This window comes from Capra hircus, chromosome 9 (genome assembly GCF_001704415.2).
Source record: "Capra hircus breed San Clemente chromosome 9, ASM170441v1, whole genome shotgun sequence".
In the NCBI taxonomy this organism is placed as follows: Eukaryota; Metazoa; Chordata; class Mammalia; order Artiodactyla; family Bovidae; genus Capra; species Capra hircus.
Window position 1 is genome coordinate 75,675,072 of NC_030816.1, and position 21,650 is coordinate 75,696,721.

Below are 21,650 nucleotides of genomic sequence, written 5' to 3' on the forward strand. Positions count from 1 at the left end.
CAACTGTGTGACACTAGCTGTGCTCCAAAGCCTCTGATGGTTCCCTGCAGCCTCCAGAACTCATACGAAGTTCTTTTTTCTTGAAAAAGAAAAAAAAGGTTTCACGAGATATCATCCACACATCATGCAGGTGACCCATTTAAAGTATACATGTTTTTGGTTTTTAGTTTATTCACAGAAATGTACAACCATCAGCACAGTTGATTTTAGGACATGTTTGTATCATGGCAAAGAACCCCCATAGCTGCTAGCAGCCTCTCTCTCCAGCTCTCTGGGTCTGAGTAACTGCTAGTCCATTTTTCTGTCCTTATAGACTTGTCTGTTCCCGATGTAATCAAATAATACGTCAACACACCAGTGTACGAGGGTCCAGTTTCTTTCTTTGTTATCTTGTCGGTCTTTTTGATTATAGCCATTCTAGTGAGTGTGATGGAGAAGGCACTGGCGCCCCACTCCAGCACTCTTGCCTGGAAAATCCCATGGATGGAGGAGCCTGGTAGGCTGTAGTCCATGGGGTCACGAAGAGTCAGCACGACTGAGTGACTTCACTTTCATGCGCTGGAAAAGGAAATGGCAACCCACTCCAGTGTTCTTGCCTGGAGAATCCCAGGGATGGGGGAGCCTGGCGGGCTGCCATCTCTGGGGTTGCACAGAGTTGGACACGACTGAAGCGACTTAGCAGCAGCAGCAGCAGCAGCAGCGAGTGTGAATTGGTATCTCATTGTGGGTTTGTTTGCAGTTTCCTAATGGCTCATAACCTTGAGCATCTTTTCATGTGTCTGTTTGTGTTGTCTTCCTTAGAGCAATGTCCATTCAGATCCTCCATCATTTTAAAAATACATTTATTATCTTTGTTGTGGTGCATGGACTTTGCAGTTGTGGTGTGCAGGCTTTCTAGCTGTGGCCCAAGAGTAAGATGTTAGTTCCCTGACCAGGAACCGAACCCAGGCTGTGGCAATAAAAGAACCGAGTCTTAACCACACGACCACCAGGGAATCCAGATCCTTTTTTTCTTTAATTGGGTTATTTGTTACAGTGTTCTTAAGATGTCATTCAGGTCCCTTCATACTCTGGCCTCCAGTGTAATATGTCTTGTCTCATCTCTAGTTATCACTTCTGTCCCTTTCTGCTCCCGGTCTCCCCAAGCTGACTCTGAGCCTGTGCCTGCCTGAAGTCACATCAGCCGTGTCTGACTCTGTGCAACCCCATGGACTCTAGCCCACCAGGCTCCTCTATCCATGGGATCCTCCAGGCAAGAATACTGGAGTGGGTTGCCATTTCCTTCTCCAGGGGATCTTCCCAACCCAGGGATAGAACCCTCATCTCTTAAGTCTTATGCGTTGACAGGGCGAGTTCTGTACCACTAGCGCCACCCGGGAAGCCCCAAAGCTATAAAGAACTGACTAATGCCCCCTAAGTGCCCCGTTCCTGCCTCCCCCATGCCGCCCCTCTGCAGGACTGCCTTCGTCTGCTCATCCTCAGGTCGGGCTGCCCCCTCGAATCTCCATCATTTCAGAGGCTAGCTCAGACATTACCTGAGGTCGGCTATATTGAAGTGACCCCACTTCTTCCCTTGGGTGTGTTTACCACCCAAGACTGAGGTCCCCAAGGGCAAGGACAGTATCCAACTCTATCCCCAGGGGCTTAGCACAATTAACATGGAGCTAAAACTTGGTAAATATTTGTTGAATGAACCAGGAAGTTTGGGGAAAACACTCCCCCCGCCCCCAATCATCCACTCATTTAGGATACTGGTAAACGTTTTCCCATCATTTTCGCTTTGGGTGATGATGTATTCCTCCAAGCATTCTGATATAACAAAAAGAAGCAAGTAAGGAATGGAAGTGATAACCAAAGAAGGTTGCCTGCATTGTACACTTACCTGGGGTCTGATCGTCACTCCACCCAGCTTTTATCCTTATTGATGACTTTTCTCTGTAAATCTAAGACACACAGAGGCTTATCCGGCCGCTCTGCCACATGCCCTGTCCTTGATTTCTCTTTGAGGTGGAGGTCCAACAAGGACTGTCTGCTAAGAGAGGTGACAGCTTGACACATGATCTCTTGCCTGGCCTCCAGGTCTAAACTGCCTCTTTAAGAATATCAAGTCCGCTGTGTTGGTGTCTTCACCAATGTCATAAAAAGAAAAAAAAAAAGTTCAGGCACCAAAGCTGAATAGCAATACATTCACCTTTTAAATGTTTTAAGTAGACCTTACATTTGTGATATTTCTCCATCCCGATGATGTTTCCTCCATCCAGATGATGCCTTCCTGTTGTTAGAATTTGGACTCCTATTTTTATTTCAAAAAATTGTTTTCAGCCACACTGCACAGGTACAGGAGGATCTTAGTTCCCCGACCAGGGATGGAACCCATGCCTCCTGCGGTGGAAGCGCCAGGGAAGTCCCAGAATTTGGATCTTTAGAGAGGAGAGGAGCTGGTGGCACAGCCAAGCAAGGTCAGAATCCACAGATCCACCTAGAAGTTTGACTGTCCTTGAGGGGGCCCTAGGTGATAGTCATCTGCTGCCCCCAGCAGCTGGTGCTGAGAAGTGACGCAGCTGAGACCTCAGCTCCCTGGGGAGCCCAGGCTGGTGCACACATTTTGGAAGCTTGAATGTTGACCACTCATTTCATGAGGCCAGCAGAGCAGCCCGAAGAGCTGGCTTTCTCCCTGATTTTGCACAACTAAGGGACTCTCCAGGGTTGGGGGTGGGAGGAAGCGGCGATAGATAGATAGGGGCGGGGAGCAGAAGAACGCAGAGCTGCTCTGACCCCTTGGCTATGAAGACTCTGGAGGGACAACAGGCACCAGCAACATTTCACACGCACCAGAGGGACTGTAATTGAAGCAATTTGTGAACCAAAGTGAAGGCTCCTCTAGGGAAGATAAAGGGTTAGGTGGCTGCTCAGTGGCTCTCTCTGGGAATCAGCTCCCAGGCGTCTTGAAAAGGCGCATCACTGCTGTTCCCAAGCGGACGTATGGCTAGGCTGGGTGTTCGCGGAAATATACGGGGGAAGTCGGATCTAGAGAGAGGCAGAAGATGGTTTATTCAACGAGGTCTGATCGCCGGCCCCAGTGCGCCTTAACCTTGCTCAGTGCAGGCCTGATATGGTGCGTGGCGCCCCCTCGCGGCCAGAGGGAGCAACGACGTGTCATCCCTGCCTTGCCTGTCGGTGCTTTTTGGATTTTTTTTTTTTTTGATAATTCTGTTCCCCTCCTCCCTCCTCTTTTTCTGTGCCCACTCTGGTCAATCCAAGTCCCCCACCTTTCTCCCTGGCCCTGGAGCAGGGATGAGCAAGAGCTTCACTGTCTGAAGAAAAAGTAAAACCTATCTTTTGTTTACTTAGAGGGAGAGCCTGTACTAATGGGGTCAGACAGGCAAGGCATGAAGTGATAAAGAGGAAAAGGATGAAAAAAAGCGAAACAAACCCCAGGGGACCTAAAGGGACCTGTGCTAACAGAAAATTAACATGGGAAATAATGTGTCACAATTGTAAGAACCCTCCAACTTATCACTTATCCTGTGTCTTTATACAGAATAAATCTGAAATTGCATTGAAAAAAAGATTTTACAAATGTAGGGCTGCTTGAAAATTTCTGAGTTTTAAATATCGGCTCTGACTGATTTTCATGCTGTGTGTCTGTTAGCTAACTTCTACCATTAAAAAAGAAAGTAATGTTCAAATATTTGGGTTTTTTCTTTTTTTTAAGTTGCGTTGATTAAGTGTTGAAGACACATGTTCGCCTTGTAACAGCCCTTCTCAAAGGGTTCAGGAAACAAGACAACTGAGGGTTGCCAACCCCAGATCAGCGCAGTGCGTGTGTGAAGCAGATGGTGAAAATATAAAATACTATAAGTGCTAAAAGGGAACAGCATTTTTGCACCTCATCAGCCTCTAAACAAACATAAGGATACAGAACACAGTGTGTATGTGTGTGTGTCTGTGTGTGTGTGTGTGTTTAATGGCGGTAGAATTTAATGTCTTTCTTTAAGTAATATTAAAAAGCTGAGCCACAGAAGTAAATCGGTGCCAGGAATGAAGTAACGGTTTAGATAAACCGTTGACTGCTGCTGACTCTGGTCTTATTCATCCCAGCAACTCTGAAACCCTCCCCGGGTCTCCGCAGAGCCTTACTGACCACGAACAGAGGCCAGCTACGGGGAGGGTTCCTCTCCTTTAAAGCGAAACACATGACTCGCGAGCACGGTGCCAAGTCCCCGGAGCGCAGGGAGGGCGGGCCAGCCCCCAGCCCCGCGGCCCGCCGGCCCGGATGGGTGGGTGGGTGGAGGGCTGGGTGGGTCCTCGTATAATTAGCCAGGGAAAGGCAGCCTCAGTCCGCTTCTGGCTGCAGCTCCGACGGCACCTTTGGTTTTCCCTGATCTTCCGAGGGTGGCCTGGCGCTCAGCTCTTTGCTGATCCCAGCGTAGGCTGCGGTGGGGGAGCCGCTGACAAGACCCCCTGCGGCTCCGGCCACCCGCCCTAGGAGGTCGAGGCTCGCCGCTCTCTCCGCTCAAAGGTGCGCTGTGCGATGATGCTGGGCGTCCTCACGATCACAGGTAAGGAGGAGGCTGGGTCTGCCGTATATTCTGCCTCCGTGGCAGGTGGAGGACCCTGACCTTGGCCTGGGGTGGGGATGAAGGGTGGTGCTGGGCAACTGGCTCGACGCACCCTGATGAACCCCTATTTCTCTCGCTGTGCTGACTTTTGATCCGAAGAGCATTCTCTCTTTAGCTCAGCAGGGCCACGCAAACCCGTGCAGGAATCTTCCTGATGCCCAGGGGAGACCTGGAATGTTTTTGTGTGTGTGTGTGTGTGTGTGTGTGTGTGTAAGGGATTGCACCTCGCCTTGGTGGAGGGAAAGGACAGCCCCACCGGAACAGCAGATGCATGTTGGAATGGGGTGAACCTGAACATAGGTTGTGATAGCCTAACTGCCCGCTATAGTCATGAGAAAAAAGTGAATTCTTGTGGAGGAATTGCAGTATTTGGCATTTTGACCTGCTTATTAGAACTTTCAATGAAGGATCGTCTAGGGGACTACAGTTTAGCTCTGGTTTATGTGGTGGTTTCAATAAGGCCATAGTTACTATAAAATTAGTAAGCTTGCTTTCTAGAAATCTGGCTGTGAATGTGAATGATAATACATCATAGCCATCTCTAGCAAATAAGTTACAGATATCAAACTTTTGGAATGTACTCAGGACTCCTCTAACTTGTCATTTGATCTTTTCATGCAATTATACTGTAGCTTCAGTCCTTAGGAATTTGCTTGTTTGCTCCCCCTTTCTGCTTTCTCCCCTCATCAGAAATTAAACTCCATCTGCTAATTTAGGTTTATAAGATCAGCTCCTCTCTAAATATTTGAGATCATTGCTCTCCAAATAAATGTTTTCTTAAAAGCGCAGTGTAGTATTTCTAAGACTTAAATTTTCTCTCAGTGCAATTGCCTCTGCAAAGCCTTCTCCTCCTCTGGAATTTGAAATGAATGTGAAAGTTTAGTGAAACAAAAAATACCTTTCACTTCCTATAGATTAGCTTGTTTACTTTGAGATTTCCTTAACATTCCTTCCCCAAGTTAACTCAGCTAGCCTTTAACTTGTGTGAAAATTTTCCTGATGCCTAAAAAAAACTTCTTAAAATTATTAGACTATACAACATTTGAAAAAAAAATACAAAATTCATTTTTTTCCAGATCATTAAGTTTTCTGCGAATGAGATATAAAAATGCTCAACCCTGGGTCTGCTGCCTGGGAGTGTGGTTTGTGGGGTGTCACAGCCAGAAGTGGAGTTTCCATGATGATGACTTTTTCTGAGTGCTTTTTGTGTGTAGTACCTACCATCTTTATCATATTCACTATTTGATGAGTTTATCACATGCTGAGTTTCTTATGGGGAAGAAATGTCCTTTTTAGCAAAAATTGAGTTCATCAACTTGGTATGCTGGTGAAGTGAAAGTCAGTCAGTCTTGTCCGACTCTTTGTGACCCATGGACTGTAGCCCACCAGGCTCCTCTGTCCATGGAATTCTCCAGGCAAGAATACTGGAGTGGGTGTTGCTTGAGGGGGCTTTTAAAAATTGGTTCAGATAATCCTAATGGAATGCTCCTAATGGAATGCCAAATGTTGGAAGGACTGTCTAATTTTTAGAGCAACTTTGGGTAGCTGGGTTGATTGCTTCCTGAGTTTTACTTTTATTACAATGTTGATATGAAGGCTGTGACAAAATATGGTACTTTTTCCTGGTTAAAGTATGCAGAAAATCTTAAACTCCAAAGCTTTAATCAAAGCAACCATTTTATAGTAGAAGTTAAAATTAAAAAGGAATTTTAGCTGTCTTCTTAAAAATAATTTTATTTATTTATTTTTGGCAGTGCTGGGTCTTCCTTGCTGTGATGGCTTGGATTTTCTCTGATGCAGGCGAGTAGGGGCTACTCTCTGGTTGCGGTGTGCGGGCTTTTCAGTTTGGTAGCGTCTCTTTTTGTGCAGGTCCTGGGCTCTAGAGCACAGACTCAATAGTTGTGGCACACGGGCTTAGTTGCTCCTTGGCCTGTGGGATCTTCCCAGACAGGGATGGAACCCACGTCTCCTGCATTGGCAGGCAGATTCTTTATCACCAAGCCACCAGGGGAGCCCTCTGTCTTTTTTTTTTTTTCCCCCCTCTGCAAGTTATTTTACCGAGGAAGATTTGCAATCAATATTCCTTAAATAGCTGGACAGAATCCTGAAAAGCAATGTAGACTTTTAAAATTAGCATTCAGCATTGATTGACTAGCAAAAGGTTTCTTGTCACTTAGGCACTGCTCATTTAAATACTGTAGGAGAAAGTTACTCTTGGCTTCTTTAGTGAGAAGGCCTTAATGTGAGAATGTATTTTAATTTCACAATTAATAGTAATTGGGCAGGATTGATGACATTTTTAATAGGAATTGGGCAGGTTTGCTGACATTTTTGTAGAACTGCTTAGGAATGAGTTTTCATTTTGTAAAGGAGGGGAAAGCTGTCAGCTAATACTGACCAATATTGTCCCCTCCCCAGACCTTGTGCACATACCCTCCTGAAATGAATATGACAAACTCGGAAGCGGGGGATGATTGATTATTCACATCACATGCTATTGCCTTTCCTGAAGTCCTTCCCTCACATTGTGTTCGAAGTGGCCTTGGTTTAAAAAAGTAGAAAATAGAGGCCTCCCTGGGGGTCAAGTGGTTAACACTCTGCTCCCAATGCAAGGGGCATGGGTTCGAGCCCTGGTCATTGAACTAAGATCCCACTTGTCATGTGGCATGACCAAGAAAATGAAGTAATTAGCCTCCAATTAAATAAATTTATATTTTTAAAAATACTAGAAAATACATAATTGAACATGACGATGATGAAAGAGGTATCATCTTTCCACCCGTATATCAGTGATACGATAGCAAAAAAAAGAGAGACTGTTTTGAATTAGGAAAATATCTTTCCTGTTTTCCCTAACTCACACACATTGTTGAGACTAAATGGAGAATATCATGAGGAATTAAGGCAACAGTATTCTTGATCTCTAAAGCAGAGTGGGAAGACTCCTCCAGTATCAGGCCAGTTCTCAATTATTGTTAATGCATATCTTTATGCAAATCATTTTATAGGATTAAAAAAATACCACTCCCACCCCTCCCGCCCACACACACGGCTGCTTCTCTCTGCCAAGGGACTTGTGAGACATGAAATTAATTACCTCACAACTCTGGCTCAGTAACTGCCTTGTACCGAGTACCCACTCTGGTGGCTATTATCATTATTTCCCACAATAATCCTGCAAAAGATGGTTACCTAATAATCCCCTTTTTATCATGGAAACTCATTTTCTCTTGGTATTCCCAGCTACTAAGAAGCACAGCTGTGGAGTCATTTATAAAGGACCTCTTCCTCTCATAAAGGATGATACTGGTTTTGTGGTGCGCACAATTTCGCACACCGGCTCAGATGTAAAAGGGACCAGGGAATGTCAGTATCCAAGCCTGTATGCTCCTGTACTGGCCTTTCCTTCTCTGAGTTTTAAACCCAGTTACACATCTCCTGGAGGCTTTTGTGGTTGATGAGGATTAGAACGAGGGGAGTTGGTTCGGTGTGTAAGATATAAGGGATGGATTTAGAATGTGGAGAATTCCTGGAGAAATTCCAGGACAATGCTGCAAATCGTGGGGGAAAGCTAACTAGTTCCAGATGTCACAGCACGCAGTCCTGAAGTGCTCGGGGACTGCACAGAGCTGGTTATACTAAACCAAAAAAAAAAAAAATCAATGGTTATAACTGTATTCAAGATGCACTTTTCCTCTGTCAAACACAGTAAAGTTTGGATAAAAACGTTAACATTTTGTAATCTATAATATGACATATTCCTTAAAAGTCTTTTTTCCTTTTAAACCTCTGAAATAAAAGAAAATAAGTCATATTTTCATCACATAATCACTGAGTATTTGAAAGAGTAAGAAAAGAAAGTCGGTCCTGCAGATTTTGGACTCACAACTGGTTCTTGCATTTTCTGGAGATTGGGGTGGGAGGTGTCTGTGTGGGGATTAGGGCAGGGGACTATATCTTTAAACCTTTTGGGATCAGGGACCCTTTGAATCTTGGGAGGTGAGGGATTATATTTTTACAAGAAAAATGTATATTTGCTCATACTCATCATAGACCTCTTGTGAGTGATTTTATAAATTGGGATTGACTGGATATTTATCAGCAGATAAACACAGTTTGGTAGAAGATGACACCAAAATAGGAAAAGCTTTGACAGTTCTCTGCCAGAGTTGAATTTCTATCCAGGAAATGCTTTCAAATTTGGGTTTCTTTTGATATTACTAAAGATACAACTGCTCATATATTTTCAAGTTTATTTCACTTCACTAATGTTCAGTTGCCTTTTCTTTTAAGCCTCGGTAGGGTTTATTAAACTGTTGAAACTGTTAAGCAACTCAGATGATTATTGTCATAGATTTGAAGTATTGTCCTATAAAGTAGTAACTGAGGCTAGTTTATACTTTTAAAAATTAAAATGCAGCGGCAGAAGGATGTACTACCAGCTGTCACTTTTCTTCTCCGTTTCACTTTCCACACTGTTTTCTTTAAGATCTTTCATTCATCTTACAAAAACCTAGCAACAAACAAAAAGCTTACTCAGAGTCTTTGTTTTTGCAAGACAACTTTAGAAACTGTACTATCATTTCACCTGGGACCTCCTTTTATCCTTCCTGCATCTATAAAGCTATACATTCACCCTAAGGAAGCTTCTTCTAGGTCATATGCAGAGGTGTTTCAGACAGTAAAGAATCTGCCTGCAATGCAAAATACCCAGGTTCAATCCCTGGGTTGGGAAGATCCCCAGGAGAAGGAAGTGCCAACCCACTCAAGTATTCTTGCCTGGAGAATCCCATGGACAGAGGAGCCTAGTGAGCTACAGTCTGTGGGGTCACAAAGAGTCAGACATGATTGAGTGACTAACACTTTCAAGTGAGTTAAAGCACTTTCTACATCATTTTTTAAATCATCTTTTTCTTTTCAAAGTAATGTTTCCAGCATATTGACACTGTCTCACGAAGACATATGACTAGAATCTTCTCCCAGGAAAGAAGAATAGAAATATTTTATTTTTATGCTAATGTTTACTTAAGCAATACTTGTATGATGTTGCATCCCCAGGTGGCTTTAGAGGAAAAACATGTTGACACACACCGTATACCTGGTAAGGCTGTGTTTAGCATGCTGCTGATCAGTGTGTAGACCGTTGCAAGGACTGTAGTCTTTACTCACCCTTTGAAGTGACTGGGGTGGGACCATTGATGAGCAGGACTGCATGAAGATGAAAGTATCTCCCAATCCTGCCTCCCAGAGCCCTTCCCCGTTGACACTGGGACCAACTCCTTTCCCCAACCTTTTGACCATCTTTGATGCCCAGTGAGAATGTGGAGTTTCTAGGTGAACTGTAGCATCACCGAATATGTGAGCATCTTTGGGCTTTATGGACATTCAAGAGATTTTTCAGTATTAATAGCAGCATTCTGCAAAATGGCTGGATAATTTAGCATTCTGCAGGAGGGACAGTTATGCATTGTATCAGAAAGGCTCAACCTAAAACCAGGTATCCTGTGGAAGGACTTTTTGGGTGCCAGGAAAGTACATTTCCAAATCAATGGTGCTTAGATAATCAAGCGTTTTTGATTTTCCTCTTCCTATCCCATTGGACAAATCTAAAGGCAGACCGTAATTCCATAGGGAGCTGATGTCAAATTAGAGCAGGGGAGGACTTCCCTGGTGACCTAGGGGTTAAGGATCTGCCTGCCAATGCAGGGGAAATGCTTTGATCCCTGATCCAGAAAATGCTTCGATCCCTGATTCCGAAAGATCCCATGTGCTGTGGCGCAACTAAGCCCCAGTGCCACAACTACTGAAGCCCGAGCACCTAGAGCTGGGGCTCTACAACCAGAGAAAGCCAGTGCCCAGTAAGGAAGACCCAGTGCAACCAAAAAATAAATTCAAAAAAATTAGAGCAGAGATTTTGAAGTCATTTAACAGTGAATATATTAATGGGGGGAAAAAGGAATTGTGTTAATGAAATGCTCGTTAGTGTGGTCATGAGTAGATTCTGCCATGCTCTGTCCAAATAGGCAGACACTGGGTCTTTGCTGGAAGCTGCCCTGCCCCCATCACAATCTGCCTCCTGTCACTCAGCAGCTTCCCTGACTCCCAAGAGCAAACCTGCTGTCTTGGTCCCTTCTCTATGCCAACCCACATTTTTGGGCGATTCTTTTATGTGTGTAACAGCCACCTGGTTTGCTGACCAAGTAAGATCTTTGAACTTACTCAGAACCTGCATGCAGACTAGAAGTGTTTCTCATAGAAACACCTTAGAGGAGCTTTCTGCTAACCACGAACTGGAAGGTGGGTGTGACGTTTGGCAGTCTCCCAACCTCCACCTTTAGCCCAAACCTGGGAAATGTGAGGTGCTGCTGCTGGATACTGTATAGACTTGGGGGCTGGGAAAGCAGGGACGGTGAGGAAGGGAGGTCCACACAAAAAGAAAGGCTTGGTCACCTATGATCCTTCACTTGGTCCAAAATGAGGTAGAAAGATCTAAATCTTTTCATGGTGCAAATAAAAAGAACAAGTAGAGAGCTAACTCCAGAGAAGGCAATGGCACCCCACTCCAGTACTCTTGCCTGGAAAATCCCATGGACGGAGGAGCCTGGTGGGCTGCAGTCCATGGGGTCGCTAAGAGTCAGGCACAACTGAGCGACTTCACTTTCACTTTTGACTTTCATTCATTTTAGAAGGAAATGGCAACCCACTCCAGTGTTCTTGCCTGGAGAATCCCAGGGACGGGAGATCCTGGTGGGCTGCCGTCTATGGGGTCGCAGAGTCAGAAATGACTGAAGCGACTTAGCAGCAGCAGCAGCAGCAGCAGCAGCAGCGAGCTAATTCAGAATGCACTTTTTCCCCCTTGAAGTCCTTGTATCGGGAGTCAAAGAGATAAAAACAGGTGCGATGTGGCATTCGACTTCGCAGAACTTGAAAGAGCAGCTGAACTTGATGTATTGATGGTTTCCATAGCATCTCGTGGTCCTGAAGGTCTAGGAGTGTCTCAAGGCTACCGGTTCTGGAGAGCTGAAGGCTGCTCATGACTGCCCTCTTCTGTTCAAAAGCTCCTTCCTTGGTTTGGACAATGACTTCATACACATGAGTGCAATAAGGAAAAATGGAACCAACAGAAATTGTCTAAAAACAAGGAGACATAAAAATGCAACCATTTGAAGACTATTAAATAATTTATCCAGAAGGAAATACAGATATTAATAGCGATTATCACTGGACATTCCCTCATGGCTCAGATAATGAGCCACCATCCCCTGGTGGTAAAGAGTCTGCCTGCAATGTGGGAGACCCGGGTTCGATCCCTGGTCAGGAAGATCCCCTGGAGAAGGGAATGGCAACCAACTCCAGTATTCTCACCTAGAGAATTCCATGGACTCGGGAGCCTGGCGGGCTTCAGTCTGTGGGGTTGCGAAGAGTCAGACATGACTGAGCGACTAATACTTTCAACAGTTACTGCTGGACATTGTCTTATGGATGTTACTCCCAATTTTCTGTATTTTAAAATCTTCAGCAAATTATATAGATGACTGTTGGAACTGGTAAAAAGTAATTAAAACTTCTGAGGAAAACAATAAAGAAAAAAAAGCCATTCTAACGGCGTTTGTTTTATTTTTATGTGTTACCCTCCTAACTAGCCTTTTCAGGGAGTCGTTCAGGGCACCCATGCTATAGGTGAGGACGCTGAGGACAAAAACTTCAAGAATTGTGCCCAAGGACCCAGTGCTAGTAAGTGGTGTAGCTCAAATGGAACCACCAGTCTGTCTCCAGAACTTCTGGTCTTTGATCCCCTTCCTTTCTACCTGAATCCTCTTCTTTGAGAGGTGGGAGAAGAATTTGGCGGTTACTTAATCACTGATAAAAATTTGTCTTATAGTATATCGTGTGAGGCAAGGAGCCAGGAGTGTGAACCATCACCCTCTCTGTTTTTGTTGTTTTATTTTTATTAGTCATCTGTACTTGTTTATTCTTCTGAGTGTTTAAAACAACTTAGAGAAAGAAACAAAATTAAAAATAGTTCAGGGCACATTATGTACCTTTTACCTAAATTCACTTCTTAACATTTTGTCTCATTTGCTTCATTATTTACTCTTTTCGTCTAGTTGGAAAACAAAATAAAGAAAAAATTGCATACAGCGGCTTCCCTGGCTCAGTGGTAAAGAATCCACCTGCCAACGCAGGAAGCACGAGTTCGATCCCTGATCCAGGAGGATCTCACATGCCTTGGAGCAACTCAGGCTGCAAGCCGTAACTATTGAGCCTGTGCTCTTGAGCCTGGGAGCCACAACTCCTGAAGTTTGCACGCCCTAGAGGCTGTGCTTCGCGACAAGAGACGCCACCACAGAGAAAAGCCCTCACAGCAACTAGAGAGAGGTTTTCGCAGCAATGAAGACCCAGCAAAGCAAAAAGAAACAAGCAGCATACAAGGACTTCCCTGGTATTCTAGTGGTTAAGACCCCGAGCTCCCAATGCAGGTGGCCTGGGTTCGATCCCTAGTCAGGGAACTAGATCCCACACACCACAGCTAAGGATCCCACATGCTGCAAGTAAGACCCAGAGGAGCCAGGTAAATAGTTTTTTTAAAGCAGCATCCAGGTTCCTGTTAAGTATGAGATGTGAAGCTTTCTGAACCATTTGAGAGTAAGTTATACACATCATCATTCTTCACTCCTAAATGCTTCAGTGCATATTTCCTAAGAATAGAGATATTTCCTGTAGTAACCATAATACCATTATTAATGTCAGATATTTGCATTGTCACAAGACTTATATAGTCTGCCATTTTTTTCCAATCTTGTCAGTTATTTAATAATGTCCCCTTTAGCGGTACAAGATCCAGCCTCAGGTGTGATGTCCTCATCTCTTTGGCCTCTTTTAATCTGGAACATTTGTGTAGCCTTTGTCTTTTAGATATTGACATGTTCAAAGCATGTAGTCCTCTTCCCGCTTCTAACACCCTCATTTTGTGTGTGTTTTTTGTTAATTGAATTTAGGTTGTGCATCCTTCGCCATACGTGACATTGTGTCTTCCTGAGGGTATTATAGACAGTGTCCATCTGTCCTTCATAGGTTGATGTTAAGTTGTCCGATTTCTCCATCCTTTCAACTATTAGGCATGTAAATATCCTGCCTAACTCTCCCCACTGCCCCTCCTCCATTTAGCTCCCACTGGTTCTTCCTTTATCCAGTCTTTACCTTAACAAAGTGACGAAATGATGGTCAGGCGATCTTTAATTTTTTTTATCATTGAAATAGAGTTGATGTACAAGATGACATAAGTTATAGGTGTGCTCAGATGATCTTCTGAACCATTATCTGGGTCTGAAGAGTCAGTAGGATATATGTGTTCTTTCTTTTTTTAAACTATGACCGTAACCATGAAAAAAACTGCTTATTATTCTGAAATAGAATTTGAACTGCTGCCCACATCAGACATACAGCAGTAGTTTCTTTAGATGTTCATTTCAGTTCAGTTCAGTCGCTCAGTCATGTCTGACTCTTTGCGACCCCATGAATTGCAGCACACCAGGCCTCCCTGTCCATCACCAACTCCCGGAGTTCACCCAAACTCATGTCCATCGAGTCAGTGATGCTGTCCAGCCATCTCATCCTGTCGTCCCCTTCTCCTGCCCCCAATCCCTCCCAGCATCAGAGTCTTTTCCAATGAGTTAACTCTTCGCATGAGGTGGCCAAAGTATTGGAGTTTCAGCTGCAGCATCAGTCCTTCCAAAGAACACCCAGGACTGATCTCCTTGCAGTCCAAGGGAGTCTTAAGAGTCTTTTCCAACACCACAGTTCAAAAGCATCAATTCTTCGGCGCTCAGCTTTCTTCATAGTCCAACTCTCACATCCATACATGACCACTGGAAAAACCATAGCCTTGACTAGACGGACCTTTGTTGGCATGTCTAAATACTTTTTCTTATCATAAGTGGCATCTATAAATTATAACACTTATAATTAATGACATATGGAGAATAAGAATTTTAATGCTTTGAAAGTTCATGGGGTTTATTTTTCTTTTAGAAAGACTAAATAAATAAATAACAAACTCTGGGGACTTCCCTAGTGGTCCAGTGGCTAAGACTCCATGTTCCCGATGCGGGGGACCCAGGTTTAATCCTTGGTCAGGGAACTTGATCCCACCTGCTGAAACTGAGTTTTCAGGCCAAAACTAAAAAGAAAAAAAATACTAAAGACAAACTTTATTATTTTGTAAAAAATAATAAATAACAATATCTTATATTGTTGTTGTAATATATACAATATATATATTTATAATAATATTGTAAAAAATAATAATAATTTCTTAGAGCAGTCTTAGGTTTGCAGCAGTGGTGAGTGGAAAATACAGAGGGTATCTGTACATTCCTTATCCCCCGCCCAAGCATAGTCCCTCCCGTTATCAACACCCTTCACCAGAGTGGGACATTTGTTCCCATCCTCGGCCTGCTTGGCATCGTCATGACCCAGAGTCCTTCGTTTACATTAGAGTTCTCTCTTGGTGTGTACATTCTGTGGGTTTGAACAAATATACGATGAAGTGCATCTACCGTTGGGGTATCATGCAGAATAGTTTCACTGTCCTAAAAAAGTCCTCTGTCCTCTGCCTGTTCATCCCACCCTCCTCCCCACCTCTGGCAGCACTGATCTTTTTATGGTCTCCACAAATTGGCCTTTCCCAGAATGTCATGCAGTTGGAATTGTACAGTGTGTAGCCTTTTCAGACTGGCCTCTTTCACTTAGTCATATGGTTCCTCCATGTCTTCATTTGCTAGCTCATCGTTAGTGCTGAATAATATTTCATTGCCTGGATATACTAGCTTATTTGTCCATTTACTCAGTGAAGAACATCTTATCTTGGTTGCTTCCAGGTTTTTGCAGTTAGGAATAAAGCTGCTAGAAATGCCCACCAGCAGGTTCTTGTATGAACGTGGTTACAACTCATACCAAATGTGGGTATGAGTAAATACCAAGGATATTTGGGTAAAAACCAAGAAGCAGGATTGCTAGATCAAATGGTAAGGGCATGTTTAATTTTGCAAGACACTGCCCCACTGTCTTCCAAAGTGGCTGTACCATTTTGCATTTTCCACAACCATTTTTGAAGTCAGTTTATTTCCCTGTAAACCAGTTGGTCTTTTCCATTGAGTTGGCTCTTCATATCAGGTGGCCAAAGCATGGGAAAGATTGAGGGCAGGAGGAGAAGGGGGCAGCAGAGGATGAGATGGTTAGATGGCATTACCAACTCAGTGGACATGAATTTGAGCAAACTCTGGGAGATAGTGAAGGACAAGGAAGCCTGGCATGCTGCAGTCCTAGTCACCGAGTTGGACACAATTTAGCCACTGAACAAACAAAACCAGTTGGAGGGACCAGGTGACTTCTACCTTTCAGCTCTAAGGCTTTATGGTTGGAAGTGATAGCTTGATAATGGGAACCTGCTGGAGGTCCTCACTTTTGATTTTAATACTCAGGAAATTAAAGCACTTACACCAAAGCAGAGACATTGCTTTGCCAACAAAGGCCGGTCTTGTCAAGGCTATGGTTTTTCCAGTAGTCATGTATGGATGTGAGAGCTGGACTATAAAGAAAGCTGAGTGCAGAAGAATTGATGCTTTGAACTGTGGTGTTGGAGAAGATTCCTGAGAGTCCCTTGGACTGCAAGAAGATCCAACCAGTCCACCGTAAAGGAGATCAGTTCTGAGTGTTCATTGGAAGGACTGATGCTGCAGCTGAAAAACTCCAATCCTTTGGCCACCTGATGCGAAGAGCTGACTCATTTGAAAAGACCCCGATGCTGAGAAAGATTGAGGGCAGGAAGAGAAGGGGACGACAGAAGATGAGATGGTTAGATGGCAGCACCAACTCGATGGACATGAGTTTGGGTAAACTCCGGGAGTTGGTGATGGACAGAGAGGCCTAGCGTGCTATGGTCCGTGGGGTCGCGAAGAGTCGGACACGACTGAGCGACTGAACTGAACCACCAAAACCAGCCCATGCAGGGATCCCTGCCACGCCCCGGACCTCTGTTAGGCAGTGTGGGTTTTGTATCAACTACTGGAAGACATGTAGTATGGATAAGAGAGAGGGGTGGTTCGGGAATGCAGCGACAGTGAGGTTTGGGCGCCTCTGGCTGGGGAGATCTGGCGGGTTTTTGGCGTGTGTGCTGGAGTTTGTTTTGAGTGTGCTTGAATTGGAGGAGGGACCCCCGGTGTGGGTGATGGTGGGGGGGTGGCCCCTCGCAGGCTGGCGAGGAGGCTGCGCCCTCTGTGACGCGCGAGGCGGCCCCCAGGGGGCGCCCTCGTCAGCGGCGCGGCTCGGAGTCGGCAGCCAGTCTCCATCCAGCGATGGGGCAGCCGGGGGCAGACGGCTGGGCCTCCAGGGCCTCTGTCGGCCTGCCCCTGCCGGTCACTGGCGCGCGCCATGCCCTGGTGGAGCAGCCTCTGCTGTGAGTAGCGCGCGCCCCGCGCCCCCAGTGGCGGTTCGCCCTGCGTCCAGAGGGCAGGATCGCGTGGAGCGCCCCGTAACGGGGCGGTTAGAGCGGTGTGTGGGTTTCCATCCTTCCTCTTTGCTTTGATCAAACCGCTGACCCGGGAGCGCGCGTTGGTGGTGGTGAAAGGGGTGGTGTTAGGAAGGGACATCCCAGGATGCCTGCATGCCCAGGGCTACAGAACCATCTTCTGGGCTCCACTGGGTTTGCCAAGGCCCCCGAGGGGCAGGGCTTCCCCTGGGGCCTGTGGAACAGGCGCCCAAACCCTCCGCTCCCACAGCGAGCATCTAAATTGGAGAGTGAAAAACAACCGCAGCGTGAGGGAGGCCCCAGGCTGCAGGTTGCTTCTTGCCAGAAAGGGGCACCTCCAGGAAGACAAGGACATAGAAGAAATGGTGGTCAAGGTTGGGGTAAAGATTGTGCGGCGTGGGGTCCCCTGGGAAGGTCTTTGTCTGGGAGGTGGGCGGGAGGCGAGGTAGAAAACAATACAGGCCCCCCCTCCAAAAAAATCACAAGTTGCCCCTACTGGAGAGCCCAGAGGCAAGCTGAGCGAACCTGAGGGTGCTGAATAGGATGGAAGGGGCCTTGCCACTTGGGCTGCGGCACGTGGCGTGATGGCCAAGAAATACCAAATGAGCTTGTGAAAATGGATCTAGGTCTCACTCCCGGTTGAGTGGGCAGCCACGTGGTCACACGTGGTATGTGTCTGGTTCCAGACCTCTGAATTGCAAGCCTGAGATCAAAGTTAGCTTATTTTTTACTGGAATATAGTTGATTTACAATGTTGTGTTGGTTTCAGGTGTACAGCAAAGCAAGTCAGTTACACATACATGTATCCAATAAAATTTTTTTTAAGTTGGCTTATGTGTTAGAACATAATTGAAGCCTTGGTTGGCAGGCTAGGTAGTTTAGATTATCCTATAGGTCCTGAAATCCTTAGGGAATTTTGAAACCTTACCTTCCTGATGTGACCACAGTGGGGTAGTGGAATGGGGCCTCTCTGTAAGGACTGTACAGGTCCAGCTGGAGCGGAAGGCAAGTGGAGTTGGGTTTGTCCAGCCTTGTGCAGAAAGCAGAGAGGTACCATCTGGGTCCGCAGGGGCCCTTCCCAATCTGGAAGATTGTTCTAACAGTAGTAGTTCCTAGGATCAGTTAGGTCAAAAGAGACTGCAGACCAGTTAGGATTTTAAAAAATTTTCTGTGATCCTAAATACTCTTCTTTTTTTACTGGGTCCAGCTATATATCACTCTAACAAGAACATGTGAACATTTCTAGGCTATAACAGAACCTTCAATAGCGATTTTGTTCTGCCAGTTGGCTGCTGTTCTTTGCCTCCCAAGTTTTAACTGTAAACATTCCAGTCATCCCAGAGTTTTATAAGAAGTGTTTTGGATTGAAATGCAGATTAGAAACATGGAGTGGGGAAGTAAGGCAGAAATGATGTGTATAACTGCTGCTGTCTCCCACTTTGTTAGCAGAGTGTCTCTGCATTTTTTAATGGTTTCTGGAGAGGTTAGTTAATAAGTATTTTTACCTCACACTTGCTGGCAGGAAAGTTATATGTGTATGTGTTGCTAGTAAAATTATAGTAGAATAGAATTTATTATTGGGGTTTGACTTTTTCCTCCAGTATATTTCCAGTGATACCATCCACCTTTAAAAAAAAAAGAAGGTCACATCTCTTGTGTTGCATTCAAAGCATTTGCAGAAAGTTCTCTTGTGAGTATGCTTTTATAATTGGGAAAAATTGTATAGTAGTTTATGGAAATCCACTTAACTTCAAGAATTTTTAGACTTTAAGAGCTGATTTATAATAGGAACAGATGAAAACTTAGAGCATTTTCTTCTTATTTCATAAAATTATACATACTTTTTAAAAAATAATGGGGAGAGAGTGTTCCTAGAAGATTCTGACTTAAAAGAATGTCAGGGTTGGGTATGTTGGACAGTCTGTCACATATGTCTGGATTTTTCTCTCTCTTGGGATATTTGCCTCAATATTTAATGTGGGCTGTAATTTTTCCTTTATTGTTTATAAAATCTAAACCAATGTGTATTTTCAAGTGATTTTTTTATCACCAAGGGAGCTTTTCCCCCAAATTTATTTATGAAAAAATTTTAAGGTATTATCATTAACATTTACCATCTTGCCTAATCATACCTCCATCCCTCCACCCTTTTTAAAAATTATTTATTTATTTATTGGGTCGTCTTTGATGCCTGCGCTTTTCTCGAGTTGCAGCAAGTGGGGGCTATTCTATAGTGCATGGGCTTCTCATTGCGGTGGCTTCTTTTGTTATGGAGCACGGGCTCCAGGGCGCACAGGCTTCAGTAGTTGAGGTTCCAGGGCTCCACAGTTGCAGTTCCCAGGCTCTAGAGCACAGACTCAATAGTAGAGGCAGTTGGGCTTGGTTGCTCCATGGCCTGTGGGCTGTTCCTGAACCAGGGATCAAACCTGTGTCTCCTGCACTAGTAGGCAGATTCTTTACCCCTGAGCCCCAGGGAAACCCGCCTCTTACTTCTTTTTTATGTGTTTCAAAGTCAGTTGCAGGTATCAGTATGCTTTACTCCTGAACACTTCAAGTATGCATGTCATTAACTAGAGTTTAGGACTTGTTTGTTAAAGTGATTGTTTTTCTTAAGAAAAAGAAAAGGAAAAACTACCCTTTAAGAAGAGCACTTGAAATTAATCAAACTCATTTGTCTTCCTAAAATGTCTATCTAAAATGTTCGGTTTGGGGAGTTCCCTGGTAGCCTAGAGGTTGGGATTCAGGCTTTCCTTGCCTTGGCCTAGGTTCAGTACCTGGTCGGGGAACTGAGATCCTGCCTGCGTGGTGCAGCGCCCCCCCACCCAAAAAAATTTTTTTAATAGTTAAGATGTTCATTTTGGTTTTATTTTTGTTTTTCTAATGCTGCTTTAGATTCTGACTGATATCAATGAGAAAAAAGTGAGAATTGCCTGATTCTCAAAACTCTTACAGAGACAACCGAGGCACTGTCACAAGGCCCCACCCACCCCTATGGCTCGTGGTTACAGCTAGAGCACCTCCTTGGTATCTCTCCTTCCTTTCGGCAGAAGCAGCAGCCCAGATGATCAGGGCTGCGATCATTATCTGGGACTATGCAAAAAACCTGGTCATGTTAGAAAAGAAAAAGCAAGGGGAAAAGAACCTATGGGTAAGGTGTGTGCGGGCGTGTGTGCTTAGTCACAAAGTTGTGTCCTTGCACTCTTTGCAACCCCATGGACTGTAGCCCACCAGGCTCCTCTGTCCATGGCATTTTCCAGACAAGAATACTAGAATGGGTTGCCACTTCCTTCTCCAGGGGATCTTCCCAACCCAGGGATCGAACCCAGGTCTCCCGCACTGCAGGCAAATTCTCTACCAGCTGAGTTACCCGGGAAGCCCCTAGGGTATAGCACATATGGCATAGTATAAAGCATATTCGAAAAGGACTCTGGTCTTTACTTGGGTGGTGCTTAGGACAGTTTTTCATGGAACTTTCTAGGCTTCACTTTCAAAATCAAACCCAATAAATACTCCAATGGAAATTTGTAGACATAGGTTAGTAATATTTCACATAAAGAATAAAATTATTTTCATGGAAAAATAAGATGATGTAAATTGGATGATGGATTTGGAGATGCAAATTGTTTCTGTATTTCCAAAGAATTTCTGTATTTCAAATACTTATTGCTATGTTCCAAGCACTGGTATCTAAACTGGTAAATTGTTACAACATTATTGAGACCTTTTTGTGTGTCAATTTTAATTGACGTTTTTATTTATTACAGAAAGCAATCAGTTCAGTTCAGTTGCTCAGCTGTGTCTGACTCTTTGCGACCCCATGGACCGAAGCACCCCAGGCTTCCGTGTCCTTCACCATCTCCCAGAGCATGCTCAAACTCATGTCCATTGAGTCAGTGATACCATCCAGCCATCTCATCCTCTGTCTTCCCCTTCTCTTCCTGCCTTCAATCTTTCCCAGCATCAGGGTCTTTTCCAATGAGTCAGTTCTTCACAGCAGGTGGCCAAAGTATTGGAGCTTCAGCTTCAGCATGAGTCCTTCCAATAAATATTCAGGATGGATTTCCTTTAGGATGGACTGGTTAGATCTCCTTGCAGTCCAAGGGACTGTCAAGAGTCTTCTCCAACACCACGGTTAAAAGCATCAATTCTTCAGCACTCATTTTTCTTTATAGTCCAACTCTCACATCCATATGTGACTACTGGAAAAACCATAGCTTTGGCTAGATGGACCTTTGTTGGCAACGTAATGTCTTTGCTTTTTAATAAGCTGTCTAGGTTGGTCATAGCTTTTCTTCCAAGGAGCAAGCATCTTTTAATTTCATGGCTGCAGTCACCATCTGCAGTGATTTTGGAGGCCCCCCCCCCACAAATAAAGTAATACTAACTAGAAAAGCAAACAACAGCAATACTAAGTAGAAAATTTTAAAAATTTGGACAAGTAAAAGTAAAGTATATTATATGCTCATCCTCCAGAAGTCATATATGAACAGTGTGTGTGT

General features: G+C 44.5%; 1 protein-coding gene across 2 annotated transcripts in view; it reads left to right on the plus strand.

Moving 5' to 3' along the window:
• The window catches only part of AKAP12 (A-kinase anchoring protein 12), a 110,820-nt gene that overhangs the window by 79,261 nt on the left and 9,909 nt on the right, over positions 1–21,650 (plus strand). The window contains exon 1 of one of the 2 annotated variants that reach the window (XM_018053359.1): positions 4,284–4,562. The exons of the other annotated variant lie outside the window; for it this stretch is intronic. Within the exon in view, the coding sequence (XP_017908848.1) occupies positions 4,535–4,562 (28 nt within the window). The 5' untranslated portion in view covers positions 4,284–4,534. Of the gene's footprint in view, positions 1–4,283; positions 4,563–21,650 lie in introns of those variants that run through there. 2 annotated transcript variants of the gene reach the window in all.